Below are 15,651 nucleotides of genomic sequence, written 5' to 3'. Positions count from 1 at the left end.
TTCTTTTTTTTCTCCTGTCGAGAACCCCCGGGAGGAGACCCCCCAGAGCCGTTTGCACGGCAGCCCCGGACGCCTAAGATAAAGCGATGGGCACGGCCCGGGTTGCAAGACCAGGCGCTTCGGCTCCGGGGCGCGTCCGTGGGCAGGAAGCTGGGGACTGGGGGGCGCGGGGGACCCCCCCACCTGGCACGCTGGTGCAGAGGCGGCGGGTCGGGCCGCGCGCGGCCCCTCCCCGGCCCAGACCACGCCTCCTCCGCGCCGGCCCCCCGCCCCCCGCCGTTACTCCTCCCAGGAAGCGCTGATCGACAGTTCGGGGTGCTCCTCCACCCCCACCCCCGGCGGAGTGGAGGAGTTGATGTGTCTCATTATAACCGCCGAGGCAGCCGCCATCCACGCACCCGCGCCGAAGCATGTCCCATTTCCAGCCACCCACGCAGCCCCTGCGCCCTTAGGCGAAGCGGGGCGCGCAGCCCACACGCGCCGCGGCCGGGGAGCCGAGAGACCCGCGCACGCCGCGCTCGGCTCGGGGGGACCCCGCGGACCCCATCGCCCGAGCCCCGGGACCCGACGCCGCGCGGCCCGGGTGGGCGGGCGACGCTGAGCCCGGGCCTCGGGCCCCGCGCACCCGCATGAGGACGCCGGCGACCTAGAGCCAGGTGGAATTTCCCGGGGGGGAGCAGCCGCCGGCGCGGTTGTGGTCCCCGTCTTCGGCCCAGGAGGCGACATGGCGAGCGACTCCCCGGCTCGCAGCCTGGATGAAATCGACCTCTCGGCTCTGCGGGTGAGCACGGACCTGTTTTCTCATCCCCCCTCCCACCCCTTCCCCAACTGGTTTGGGTCCCGGGTGGGGGGTGGGGTGGGATGGGGTGGGGGAGGTGGATGGAATCGGCGTGTGGGCTCAGGCTGGGGGGCTGGGGAGCAGAGGCGGGATCGATCCGGCGATGCCAAGGACCTGGATTTCTTTGATTCGGGGCTTGCCGGCGGGGGGACCCTTGGTTAAGCCCCCCCCCAACACCCACCCACCCACCCCCCGGCAGGACTGCGCGGTCCGTGCCCTCCTTTGCTGCTCGCCCAGGTTCCCACGGGAGCGCGTGGGGCTTCTGCCTGTTTCATCTTAGCCCGATGTAAGAGCATTAAAATGAAAGAGCTGTGTGTGTGCGCGCGTGTGTGTGTGTCTGTGTGTGTGTGTGCGCGGGAGCGCGCGCGCGCGTGTCTCTGTGTGTACACAAACCCTGGGCAGTTGTCTCCTGCCAAGGCGCGAGACCCAACTGTCCTTTCTGCAAAAATAAATAGATAGAGACATAAAAAAAATACTCAGATAATGAAAGAACCACCCGGTTGAAAAGATGCTCGGGCTCCCCCCACCCCAACGGTTCCAGCTACCTGCAAGATGACATTGTGAGCCCGGCGGCCCCTCCAGCGGCGCGGACCTGCCGCTCCGAGGGGCCCCGCTCTCGCCCCTCGCCCTGCTTGCTGCTCTTGCTGCTCTTGCAGATGGCAACGGCCTCCCCTCCCCCTCTCCCCTTCCCTGCCTCGAGCGCCCCGACACGCTCCCGACGCTCCCTGAAATGCCAGCCTGCCACTCACCTTTATTTATGGGTCGCACTCGGCCCCCGCCAGTGCGTTCTGCCTTGGCGGCCGTGACATTTCGGGTTTCTGGCTGAACTTGAGCAGGTGGAGGGAGGCGTTCCGTTCCTCCCTGGCCGGAGAGGAACTCCCCGGATTGAGCGTGTGTGTGCGTGTGTGTGTGTGTGCGTGTGCGTGTGTGTGCGTGTGTGTGTGTGTGTGTCCCCTGTGTTTGTGGCCGGTCCTTTGTAGAGCACTCCCCCCCCCCCCCCCATGATTTGCGTTTACCTTCACGTGCATCGCCCCAGACGCCGTCGTCTCATTGTATTGACTGAGCTATCACTAATATAGGATCCATTTTGCTGTTGTTTTGCGGATCCGAAGAGCAGGAATCCCAGTGCGGCCTCGACGCCTCCCCGCCCCCACCCCCGGAGCGCGCGCCCCCCCCCCCCCACCCACACACACTCATACACTCACACTCCTTGGGGGAAGAGGGCAGAGCTTTTCTTGCCAATTTCAGGAGATGGGGTCTGCCGGGAAGGGGATGAGTGAGGGCTTGGGTGTGGGGGCGGCAACCCCGGTAGGAGAAGGATCGCCAGCCCCCGCCCCCCTACACCTCCCAGTTTTCTAAAGGCTTCAACCTCGGAACCTCATCCTCCCCAAAGGGAAGGAATAAAAAAAAAGACTAGCAACTATGCGGACTTGCGGCTTGGAGAGTCAGGGACCCCCAGTTGCCCGTGGCGCTGCCCACGGAGACTCGAGACACGCAGGATGGCAAAGCTTAGAAGTTCACACGCCCTCCCGAGAAACGGATACATTGTTAGGCTGAGGGTCAATCTCGCTACTGTTTCCCTTCCGTGCTTCTGCGGACGTTGCCTCCCCGAGCTGCTTTTAATGAGCCACCCTTGTGGTCCAAGTGGTACTTTTTTCTCTCCCTGTCTCGATCCACTCTCTCTGCCTTCCTCTTGCAACGACCTTTCCCCCGATTCTCGACCCTCCATCTGAGAGGTGAGGTTTCTGCGAGGCGAGGAGGAGGCCGGCAGGGAGCTAGCTGAGAAAGAGAGATGCAAAAGGCTCTTCTGCTCCTTGGGCAGCAAAAGCTCATTCATACATCAGTCCAGCAAAAGGTCTCTTCCCAGTGCGGAAATGCCCCACTGGGGGCAGCTGGGGGGTGAGGGTGGGTGACTGGGGTGAGGGGGAGTGCTCGGGTCAAGTCGGTGGCTTCCTGCTTCACAGACTGTGTGCATTTGTCCTACTTTCAACGCTGGGAGTTGCTGCCGGAGGGTTAATCAGGTGGATAGATGGCCTCGACTTCAGGGTGGCGGGAAGTGCCAACGGGGCGGGGTAAGGATCCTGAACAATGGACTGATGATTTCCCTGAGTCCCAATCTCCCCTGGTAGCTCTACTCTGCTGATGCCGGCTGAAGTTGGGCTTGGTCAGCGGTGTCTCTTGGGTTTTTTTCTTTTTTTTTTCCACCTTGGGGAAAATTCTCTCAGAGACCTAGAGCAGAGTCTGCAGGTTTGAAAGTGTAAAGGTTAAGGTGAATGCCTTGGGTATGATTCACATGTGGGAGATCTGTGCTCTAGAGATCAGTAATTTTGCAAAGGTATCTCGGTACTATCCAGAGAAATGGCTTTTCATGGGCTGGACTTTGTATTTTGGCCTTCGGGAGGTGTGTAATGTAGTGTGTAAGGGCCACAAGGTAGGCCCGGAAAACAAGGGCTAGGTTATTGCTGCTCTCAGGTCTTAAAGGTAGATTCGGATATAATGGCATCCCCCCTCTCCGTGGGGTCTGCCACTTGTCTGTTGGCTGCTGATGTGTGAGATACAAGGCCTTCGAGGTTACTTCACAAATCCCATGGCAGATCATCTCGGTCTCGGTCTCGGTCTCGGTGTCCCCAAATTGGGAGAGGAAGGACCTTACTGATGAGAGGTCTCATCTGTCCCAAGCCTTTCGGAAAACCTGCCTGCTGAGAGCCTCCTGGGGAATGCCTGACCCCTGAAATGCAGCCAAGGTCAGTGGCTTCTAGGAGAATTTGCTGCAGTTTTACCAATCCCTTGCTGTTTCGGTGGCTCTTTAATGTACACAATCAATGCTCTTTTTGTCGACCCTGTGCTCAGTGCATTAAAAGGCGATCCTGTCTGGAGAAGCCTTTATTCTTCTCACTTTGGGGGCTTATTGTTCTCAGCCAGTGATCCCAAACTGGACCCTGTCTAAATTTTCCCCAGATAGCAACAATGCATAATTTAAACCAGAGCAACCAGTGACAGTCGTTTAAATTATGCAAGATTTGTAGGTTTACCGAAGTGAACTAAAACCCAGATCTTCTTTGGTTACAAAAGATCTGAATCTACTTGTATTGGTCCAGATTTTTCAGAGCTTTGAATAGCAACTAAGTCTTGGGGGAGGGGAATGATTTCATAGATTTAGAGCTTGGAGGAAATTGCAGAACACTTTTCCACTCCTTTCATTTAATACCTGGCAAGTCGAAGCCCTGAGAGCTGAAATGTATTACTCAAGGTCACACAGCATGTGTGTGTATGTGTGTCTGTGTGTGTGTGTGTGTGTGTGAGAGAGAGAGAGAGAGAGAGAGAGAGAGAGAGAGACAGAGACAGAGAGAGACAGAGACAGAGAATAGGGGGGAAGAGGAAGAGATGGGAAGAGAGACTGAGGAGGAAAAGAACAGTTTGGGAGAGGATCTCAGTTTCCTGACCCTATACTCTTTTAGCTAAGTCACATGATGTCTGAATCAGAAATCAGTAATAAATTTTCTACTCTGAACATAAAAAAAATGGCAGAGAAATAATTTCACTAGGGCCATGGAATGTAAGTGTGGAAGCTCCTACTATGTGAAACCATGGGATTTGTCAGTATCTTCGGAGGTCATCTTGTCCAACCACTGTCAATTCCTTTTTGTAGAGAAATGACTGACTGAGGGACAGATGATTGTTATGTGGGGGTGTCACCTCTCTCTGTAACCCATCTGCACTTGAACATGTCCTAAGGGACCAAGCTAGGCATACAGATTCTTCCAAGCCTTATTGCATGTGAGGGTCACAGAGCTTCAAGTGTGGGTTTTGTATAATCCATATGGAAGTGATATGTGTATAGTATTATGACTATAAACGATCCATGTGGGTGTGTGAAAAGTGTACACACATACACAGGCTGCAGAAAACAATCTACTCACTCAGACCCAGGCCTTGAATCATTTTTCCTTCCCGATTTGACCATATGAAATGACATTAATTTTATCATCAGCGCGCTTTGTTATATATGAGGTGATATCAGCTCCAGAAAGCTTTTTGGTGATTAGCATATATCTAAATCCGTGCACCTTGGCTGTCCTTAGCTTGGTCCACAGGGTCATGCCAAGGCGGCTACTGCTGACTTCATGACTCTGTTTCTGCCAGGACTCACACTCACTTTACTATCTGAGCAACTAAGATGACCTCTGCTTGTCCTTCTCTCTACCCCTCACTCCCTTCTAGGCCTAGTTTTTGCTGCCCAGATTAAGAAATGGCCTCTTTTGGAAGACAGCCCTCCTGCTACACTTTTTGTGGTGTGGACTTTCATTGTCCCTTCTTGCTGAATCTGTGAGCTCCTTGAGGCCAGAGGCCACATGCTGTTTATCTTTGAGTCTGTAGTCCCAGTGATTTAAATAAATAGATAAATAAATAAATAAAAGCAGACAAATATAAGTGACTGGTTGTAAGGGTCTAATCAGTGGGTTCTCTGCCCATGTCTTACTAGATCTGTAAGTCATTTAGCCATAATTTACTCAAAATGGGGGTGATCTCAACAGATTGTCTTCTGTATATATGCCGGTTTCAAAAATTAAATCAAACATGACTGGTAATGCTTTGAAAGTTGTAAAATACTATGCTAATATATTCTTCCAAGATTAAAAGGAATTCTATGGGAAACTTGAATTTATTAATGTTTGATGCCAATGACTGTGTCTAATAGAAAATAATGCTAGGAGAAAGATAAAAAGGCCTTGCCTTCTTTCTCTGGTACCTTTCCTTTTAAGATGCCAGTGTGATCATCTATGTTTCTCTAAAGACCTGGGTTGAACTTGGCATCTATCTCAATATTTATTACACAAAGGTGGCTCACTCAAGATGTATATTTAAAGGTTACCTATGTCTAAACCAGTGTCATGGATCTTCATTGTTCACCAAAATTCTTTCCTTTTTTTGGATTTCTCTCTCTCTCTCTCTCTCTCTCTCTCTCTCTCTCTCTCACACACACACACACACACACTCTTTCTCTCAAGGATTAAACTTTCAAATGTATACACGTTTATTATATCTGTGCCATTTCAAATTCACATGTGTGGGGAAATGGGGAGGAGTTGGATACCTATAATGATAGACTATATGTTTAGCATTGAAGGTCTTTTGTCAGAGAACTCAAGGCGCTTAAAAAAATCTGAAACACTCGATCATTGTATAATTGAAACCCAAGCACGAAAGTTTGTAAGTCTACAACTGTACCTCATGGTGTTTCACTAATAAAAACTTAAATAAATGCACAAAAATTTGTGAGTCTATAAGTATACTTCATGGTGTTTCACTAATAAAAAAAATGATAAATTAAAAAAAAAACAAATTAAAAAAAAATAAAATAAAAAATAAAATTAAAAAAAAAAACTTAAATAAATAAATAAATAAATAAATTGCCAAAAAAAAAAAAAACCCTGAAACATTTTTAATTCATTTCTACAGAACACTTAATTAAACTGGGTCTTCAACAAGAGTTCTGTCAATTGCAGATATTGATAAGATAGCAGTATCTTTTCAAAATTATTATTATTATATTTTGGTTTGGGGGCTACACCTGACTATGCTTAGGAAATACTCCTGCCTCAGAGTAAAGGATTCACTCCCTGCAGTATTCATGGGCCTATGTGTGGTGCTAGGAATCAAACCCAGGTCATAGAAGGCAAACACCTAACCCGCTGTACCAGTTCTCCAGCTGCAGATAACAGTATCTTAAAATTATAGTAGCATTGTAGTTTTTAAATTAGATACACTTGTTGTTTTTTCAGAGATAGTAAATAAATGTTTTCTTGCTGATGACATTGTAAAAGTAAGGTGTAGTGATAGTTATCTGAACATCAGAGAAATACACATAATCATTTTCAGTATTCATTATCGCCATGCTCTTTGTACAGAGCCAATATAAGTCATGATTTGGTATTGGCATAATTATCTACGTCAGAGATCATGAAATCATTTTGTTGAAAGAATACCAGCACTTGTCTTTCAAAGGAAGTATCACGATCCATCTTGGGCTCCCATCCCCTTATCTGGAATGCTCTTTGAAATCTAGATTAGAGGCTGGCTGGTTGGTCCTTTCCTCTTTCAGAGTCTCTGCACGGAACTCGCTCTTCTGTATCCTTGTAGCTTCAACACCTCGTTGTGGTGGTTTTGAAGTCCACTCGGCCTTATGTTGCTCTGATGGAGCCAGCGCTGCCAGACACAGCTGAGCACAGCCAATCTCTGCATCTGTTTTTCTGGTATAATTTGGGTAAACTTGTGCCTTGAAAGATGCTTTCATGTCAAATTGGGCCTTCCTTTTCTATGGAGGAAGGAACTCTCTGAGAACAAGGCCTGAACTGAATTCCAAGAAAATCTGGCTGATATTTTTTGAATGAAATGTTTTTCTGCATATATAAATATAAGATTTCTAGTGGAGAAAGAGAGGGAGGACTTAAATAGAAAACGTTGCATGAATTCTGCTCATAATTTCTTCCATTCTGGTTGGAGCTTATTTTTCCCTAGGGAAAATTTATTCTCCATCCACTTTTTATATGCCCAGCCTATCTCTCTTGTTGTCTGCAGGTTATGTGCGGAAGGTCTCAAAACACTTCATATTTTATTCCTTACTTAGAAACCCTCGTTTGCTATTTCAGGATGTTTCATCTCTCTTTCGTCTTGCAATTGCTAGGATTTTTCTTTCCTTAGTAGCCCCCGGGACAAAGCCCCCTTCTCCTAGCTAGTCTCTCTCTCTCTCTCTCTCTCTCTCTCTCTCTCTCTTTCTCTCTCTTTTGCTTTTTGGGTCATATCCAGAAATGCTCCTTGTTCTGCACTCAGGGATTACTCGTAGCAGTGCTTGGGGGACCATATGGGATGCCGGGGATTGAACCCAGGTCGCCCACGTGCAAGGAAAACGCCCTCCCTGCTGTACTATTTCTCCAACCCAATCTCTTTTATATGGCACTAGTGATAGTTTTCTGAAAGCCCAGTTTAACTTTGGGTTTAACTTCTTCTTCAGGACCTTCCCTGATTCCTCGTAGTCCACAGATAAAGACTAAAGTCTTCAGGCCAAGTCTTGGCTTTCATTCTACTGGGCCTCTCGCTGTGCACTGAGCCTTGAGGACCTCTGCTAAATTCCTGAAGCAAGCAGGGACAAATTTCCTTCTTCCTGTACATGTTCCTTCAGAGGGCAGCCTACCTCATTCTCCTTTTCTGGACCCACTGCCTGGACTAAGCCCTAGAAAGCTACGTTTCCCACAAAATTGGCTCCAGTTCTCCCTAAGAGAAGTGTCCCTTTCACTCAGAAGTGATTTCACTCTTCTCTTAGGACATTCAGAACTTATTCTCTTTGTATCAATTACTTAACTGTAAGCTTCAGGGAAGCACTGTTTGATCTTAGGACTCCCCAGCAGGGTGGCCTCTTAGGCTCTGGGCCCACAAAACACTGACCTTGAATGGGAGCAGAGACTAGTGAATTGTTAAATGTTTATTCGATTTTTCTTATCCTCATTATTAAAGCCACACTCAATCGTTGCAAACAAATTGGGAAAAAGCAAAAAAAAAAAAAATCCAAATCATCTGAAATCTTTTTCTGGGGGCAGGCGTATGCCATGTTGTATTCAGGGCTTATTTCTGGTTCTGCATTCAAGGATCACTCCTGGCTCGCTGTAGCAGCAAGGGGACATATAGAGTGCTGGGAACTGAACCCAGGTCATCCAGTGCAAGACAAGCATCTTACCCTCTGTACTATCCCTCCAGCCCCTCATACAAATTATTAACTACCAGTGATTGCCACATAGAAATTCTGATATTTTGATCTATGGCATCGTGACTTTTAGTCTGCACTAAACTATTTTAAACTTAGTAATTAACCTTTTTGCATGCTACTGATGTATGTTTGTGGCATAATTAAAAAAATTTTGTATTATGGGGAATTGTAAGGTCAATCTAAAATATTTTGAATATTGTGATGCTTATAATTGCTGGTTGGAATGTAAAATGGTATAGGCACATTGTAAAAGAGGTTGGAAGTTCCTCAAATGTTAGATACAGAGTTACTGTGTTACCCAGAAATTCTACTTCTAGAGAACTGAAAACATATATGTATGCATGTGTATGTATATGTACACACTCCCCAGTGGTCAGGTGTTTATGCTTTTATTATTCATAGTAGCCAGAAATCAGGAGCAATCGGTATAATCCTTAAATTATGAGTATATAAAATATAGTTTAAGGTAAAGGTAAAGGTAAAGGCCCTCCCGTTGATCGTCGATTTGCTCGAGCGGGCCCAGTAACGTCTCCATTGGAGACTTTGTTGTTACTGTGTCTGGCATATCGAATACTCTCGGTAGCTTGCCGGGCTCTCCGAGAGGGGCGGAGGAATCGAACTCGGGTCGGCCATGTTGGCCGCTTGTAAGGCGAACGCCCTACCGCTGTGCTAATATTTTTTGACTATGAAAGAAAGTGCTAATACACACTACAACACAAATGAACATTGTGCTAAATGAAACCAGCCGGACACCAAAGGTCACATGTTATATGATTCCACTAACATGCATTATTCAGAGTAGTTGAACCCATGGAGATTGTGGTTGCAGGAGCTGAGAAACAAGGTATGAATGGTTGCTAACACCCTAAAGTTAGTGGCGATGATTTCTCAACATTTAGGACACTGCCCTTACTCAAGTACTTCAAGAGAGTGATTTTTATGAAATGTAAATAAAACCTCAACAAAGTGGCTATTAAAAATGTAGATAGAAGTTGTACCTGCGGGGTGAGTGCACCGGCAGCCTGATGATGTCTTTAGGCTTCCTGATACTCTGAAATTGCCACTGTGTCTATAGCCAGACCCCAACAACTAGGGGCCAAGTTTACCAAGAAATTAAATGGCTAAAAGTTAGGTATGTGGGAGCCACACCCACAAACCATCTCCAGCTGAGCTATATAAGCTCATTTATTGGCCTTATTTCAGAGACTCGTAGATAAATCTCGAAAGAGATAAAAAGCCACAGTTAATCTTGGACCCTCGGATGGCTGAACATAGTGGGGTAAATCGGAGGGGAGCGGGTTGGCCTGGTGGGCCGCCCAAGCAGAGCCCCCAGCGGCCACTTGCTTCCACAATCCAGAATCACCACCATATCCCCAGCCTGACTCCACTGCCTCAGGAGCAACCTCACCAAGATAAAATCTGCTGAAAACTCTGGTATGCGGGTTTTGTGATTGACATCTCCAGGCTTTCACGGTGTTGGGGTGGGCTACCTCCCCCCACTACCCAATATACATTGAAGCACTGGCAGTCACCCCCATAAACCACTGCCGGCCTTGCTTCAGAAGAGACCCCTAAATAAATCTCGAAAGAGATCAACAGCCACACTTAAGCTCAGATCCATATATGGCTGAACAGTCTGGAGTAAATTGGAGGGGGCGGGTTGGCCTGTGCCCGCCCAAGCAGAGTCCCCGGCAGCCACTTGCTTCCACAATCCAAAATTGCCCCCATACCCCCAGCCTGATTCCACCATCTCAGGATGGACCTTACCAAGATATAATCTAATGAAAACTTTGTAATGTGGGTCTTAGCGCACCAACAGCCCTGACCTAGAGACACAGCAGTAAATGCTGGAAGACGCCACAGTGCCAGAGATCTCTCTGGGACTCATACTGAGCTAATTTCACCAGGGCACCCCACATGGAGCAAGTGTGCTCTCTCCACCTACTCCAGATGGAATCCTACTGACCAAGAGCTTCCACTAGCAAGGCCCACGTATGCGGGTTCCAGGACTAACTTTCCAGGCCGCATCATGGCAGAGGACCTGGCCTGTTCCTCCCCGGGTCTCCGCCCGCCCAGCAGACTGGCTGTCACACCCACAATTTGCCTCTCGGTACCATCTTAGCATACCAATAGTCCTGGCCCAGAGACACAGCAGTGAGTCCCAGAAGACATCACAGCACCAGAGATCTCTCCGGACCTGATACCAGGCCTATTTCACTGGAGTACCCCAGATGGAGCAGCTGCAGTCTCCCCGCCTACTCCAGACGGAATCCTAGTGACCAAGAGCTTCTACAAGCAAGGTCCTGGCATGCGGATTCCAGGACTGAATCTGTAGACTGCATGGTGGCCGAGGACCCAGGCTGTCCCTCCCCGGGTCGCCGCCTGCCCAGCAGACTCACTGTCATGCCCACAATTTGCCCCCGGGTGCCATCTTGGCTCACCAACAGCCCTGGCCCAGAGACTCCCAACTGAATCCAAAATGGATTCGTGTCATACAGAGATGTCTCTGGAACCCAAACATTTACAATCTAGAAATTTACATTTGCATTCGTGGCCATGTGAGCTCTCATAATATTCAAAATGAGCAATGGAAAATAAATTATCTAGCGTCTGCCCCTGGCAGGTAGGTTTGAACGGTGGTGGGAAATTTTGAGCAAAATATAATGCCCAATGAGAGAGACAGTACTGGGGAAATTATCTGCCATAAAGTCAGGATGAGGACTGGGATGTGGGTGGTGGAAAATGTGCACTGGTGGAGGAATGGGTGTTCCATCATTGTATGGCTGAGTCTCAAACATAAAAGCTTTATAAGTCTATCTCATGAGGATACAATTTAAAAAAAAAAGTAATGTGGAGCTCATGCCCAGTTCAGTCAGCTTAATCCAATAGAAGTACTCCTACATTATTTAAAAAAAATGTAGACGAAAGAGTAAAATGAGTGAGTAATGAGTAAAATGAACCCCTACCATATTAATTACCTACACGTGACCAATCTTGCTTTCACCTATATCCTCATAATACTTTCACTCCTATATTATAATGAAGCATCTGATCTTTTTCTAAATAGTTTGATACATATTCCTAATATAAATTCAGTTTTTTAGACCAAATTCAACAGTACTGGAGGCTACTGTCAGTGTTTGGGGGTTGCTCCTAGCAATGTTTGAAGACCAGGAAAATTGGGGAATCATAAACAAGCCTCCTGTATGCAAAGCATGGATTAAGCCCACTGAGCGATCTTTCCAGACCTCTGAAAGATACTCTTAAAATGTATAACTACAATATTATTAATCATGCCTACAAAGTTAGTGTGTAGTTTTAAAATTTCTTCATAATTTTAGTGTTCAAATTTCTAAGCATATATTTTAATGACTGAGTCAGATATCTACTTATAATTTTAATGTTTTTGGCATTTTATGGGGACTGTATCACACCATTAATTTATGTTTGGGTTGTGGACCACAGTACATTTAACGGATTCCTATTTATGAAATTTTAAATTATTTCTGACTTTTCAGTTTGCAAGTAGCTCCTCAGAGTCTTTGTATATGCTTTTTCCTTAGAGTAACTTGTAAGTTGTAATGAACATGAATCAGTGATCTCTAGGTTTCTAGAAATTTGTCAAATTCCCTATTTGTTCCTGTGAGATGAGTAAGTATCATTTGTAGGTGAACATGTGATTCTTAAAAAAGCAACTAAATTGTCAAAAATCGTAGAGCTTTTAAGTGACCAAGCTCATGGCTGACTTGTCCCAAAGCCTCTCTCCAAAGTGACTCATGGTTATAAGCTGATTTATAGACATTACCTAAGCATTGGGGTTATTCGATATTTTATTTTGGAAAGTTTATGGATTTTGCAGATCCTTTAAGTTTGAGGCACAGAATCTCTGATGAACATGATGGTGTTTTAGTGTTATTTGTGGATATCTCTTGCTCGTGGGATTTCTTTTTAAATATGTGATACCCTGCTGGGCTGGAGCGATAGCACAGCGGTAGGGCGTTCGCCTTACAAGCGGCCAACATGGCCGACCTGAGTTCGATTCCTATGCCCCTCTCGGAGAGCCTGGCAAGCTACCGAGAGTATTCGATATGCCAAACACAGTAACAACAAAGTCTCGAATGGAGACGTTACTGGGCCCGCTTGAGCAAATCGATGATCAACGGGAGGGCCTTTACCTTTACCTTACCTTTTATGTGATACCCAGCTATGGTTTTATTAATTGTACATGTTTTTGCCTAAACACCTAAGACATAAATCTCTTTTGGGAATAGCATGGTTTTTGTGTGCATTTTGTATGAGATACTTATTTTATCATTCATTTTAGAAAAATCGTTCAACAATGTGCTTGGAAGACATGAAATTAGATTCAGAAGTTTCCATTTTTTAACAGTTGGAAAGTACTTTATTTATGGTTATCATGGAAAAGAACAAAGTGAACCAGCAACATGATCAGAGCTCCATTTGCAAGCTTTTATGTCAGATAACTGTTACAGCAAAATTTTTAATACTTTTTTTCAGATGACTATAGATATATTAAGAGTACATTGGAAACAATGGTAGTTGGAACTGGCAACCCAAAGAGATAAAAGCTTTTTTTCAGATCACTCCCTACTTTTCACCTAGTTTATAAGTAAGAAACTTAAATTAAGCACAACATTGTAGTTGTCAGTTCTGTAGAGGATGATTGCTTTGATTTACTAGATTTTATAATCCAACTATCTATTTTGAATTCCTACAAATGACTTATGTGTGGGGTAATTCAGATATTCATATGGACATGATTTCACCATTTCTTCTTCTATTTTTAAAAGCTGTCTGTAATCATATTATAGCAGTTTGGTGGGTGGAATAGATTGTACACCATAATTGCAAGCTGTATTAAATAATAATAGCATTTACAGAGCACTTTATATCTTCAAAATACTTGCAAACATTATCTAATTAAATGCCCTTTCTGATTATAATCTAGATATGAATTCACTTAAAACCAGAGCACGGTCATGAGAAAAGTATGCAGTGAAAAGTTATTACTAGCTCTGCTTTGAAATGAAACCTGTGCAATGACAGGAAAGCTAGAATTTGGAATTCTTTTAGGTGTGTGTGTGTGTGTGTGTGTGTGTGTGTGCGCACACATTCTTTTGTTCCCCTTCGTGTTGAGATTCAGTTATAGATGCAGTGTATCAATGCCTCTGCTTGATAGCTGATCATTTAGGACTGAATGTTGATCAACACTCTCTTCTTTATAGACACTCAAAGATAATCAACGTAAATAAGCTTTAAAATGAGCTCCTTACTATATTTCATGCCCTGCCCTCAGCTGAAACTCCCATTAGCAAGTGAAGTGAAGTGGGGTTGTTCAAGGAGGAATGGTTATGCATTGTGGTTTAGTAATTTCTTTCTGAGAAAAATAGATTAAATTGCACAGTAGGACACACCATAAAGAAATACACTGGAGAAATGAAATGTCTTTAGTTTCACTACACTAATGACTTCTTGCTGTTTTGGACATGTGTCTGTGTATTGTCCCCTCACACATATGTCTTGTGTTGGTAATTTTGATAGTGTTTGTAACAAAGACCTTTTGACTTACCCAGTCAGTAACAGGACTCTGTAGCTGGTAAATTCTCAGTGTATGTTACCCTCTATGTTGTGATTTTCTAAAAGCTGGTTGCCAGGTTAACTGCCAACCCAGTGATTCTCAAGGGAATATCAGCAGCTCCATGATCATGATCATCTCATAATCCTGCCTCTCTGATCCACTGGATCAGAAATTATAAGAGGGCCAGAGGCTCCTGTTCTATGAATCCTTCTGTACAGGAGCTGGAGATATGGTACAGAGGTTTAGGTACTTGCCTTGCACACAACCAACAAAGGGTTTCGGTCCCTGGCACTGCATGTTGTCCCCTGAGCACTACCAGCAGAGATCCCTGAGCCCTGAGACCAGAGGAACACTGGGCATAGCCCCAAATTAAACAAAGCACAGGCACAAGAGCACACACATGTAGTCTTCTAGGCAATCCTGATGTAAGTATAAAGCAGCAAGAAAAGATTTTTTTTGTTTCTACAACTAAAGGTGTTTGGAAGCCACACCCAGTGGTGCTGGAGAGACCGTGGGATGCCAGAGACCACACCTCAGCCTCCTGGGTAATCTAGCATGCACTCTCCTCGCCCTTTGAGCCATTTACTGGGGCTGCTGGTGCACTTTAGAATTTCAGAATCACTTATCTAAGCGCTGAGATGACAGTATTTTTCTTTCTATTTGTTTCAGCTTGGTTCATTTATCCATTTAACAAGGATCTGTTGAGCATCTGCTGTGTGCCTAACTTTGTGCTATATTCTGCAGATGTTTAAAAGTGTATGAATTCTGTCTCCACAGATCTTAGTACCTAAAGAAGCATATGTTAGATAAATGATCATAAAAATGATTTCTTTAAAAGAAAGTTGCTTGGAAAAACCATAGAACATAACTATACCTGAAGCTGAAACAGCAAAGAAAATTCTGGTTTATATGAGTTAAAATAACTTTTTAATAAGGTGTTTGGACTCAGATTCTGGAAGTTACATATTTTTAATAAAAAACACTGTCCTCCCGTTGTTCATCGATTTGCTCGAGCGGGCCCAGTAACGTCTCCATTGTGAGACTTCTTGTTACGGTGTTTGGCATATTGAATACTCTCGTTAGCTTGCCAGGTTCTCCGAGAGGGGAAAAGGAATCGAACCTGGCTCGGCCGAGCTGGCTGCGCGCAAGGCAAACGCCCTACCGCTGTGCTATCACTCCAGTTTTTATTTCAATTTACTATGATAAATGCACTTGGATTACTTATAAGACGGAAGAAAACATGACGTGGGAAAGTCTGTAACTTTCAAATGATAACCCTGAACCATTCTTTGCATTGCCATTTCTAAAGCAAGTTTTTCAGAGTGCAGAAAAACCCTACGACTGTGATCAAGAAGATGTATCTTACTTGTGTTAACTCTCCAGTTTTCTCAATGGACCTGCAAGGATTAAGTATAAAGTCCCAGGAGATACTGGTATTTTCCTTGAAGCTGG

At 45.4% G+C, this 15,651-nt stretch overlaps 1 protein-coding gene across 4 annotated transcripts in view; it reads left to right on the top strand.

Moving 5' to 3' along the window:
* Nucleotides 1–696: 696 nt before the first annotated feature.
* The window catches only part of TNIK (TRAF2 and NCK interacting kinase), a 478,684-nt gene continuing 463,729 nt past the window's right edge, over nucleotides 697–15,651 (top strand). For all 4 annotated transcript variants that reach the window (XM_056110725.1, XM_056110723.1, XM_056110724.1 and 1 more), the window contains exon 1: nucleotides 697–781. In XM_056110725.1, coding sequence (XP_055966700.1) covers nucleotides 725–781 — 57 coding nt within the window. In that variant the 5' untranslated portion in view covers nucleotides 697–724. The remainder of the gene's footprint in view (nucleotides 782–15,651) is intronic.

The sequence above is a fragment of the Sorex fumeus genome, unplaced genomic scaffold (genome assembly GCF_029834395.1).
Source record: "Sorex fumeus unplaced genomic scaffold, SorFum_2.1 ptg000010l, whole genome shotgun sequence".
Lineage (NCBI taxonomy): Eukaryota > Metazoa > Chordata > Mammalia > Eulipotyphla > Soricidae > Sorex > Sorex fumeus.
This window is presented reverse-complemented; position numbering and strand designations above follow the sequence as displayed.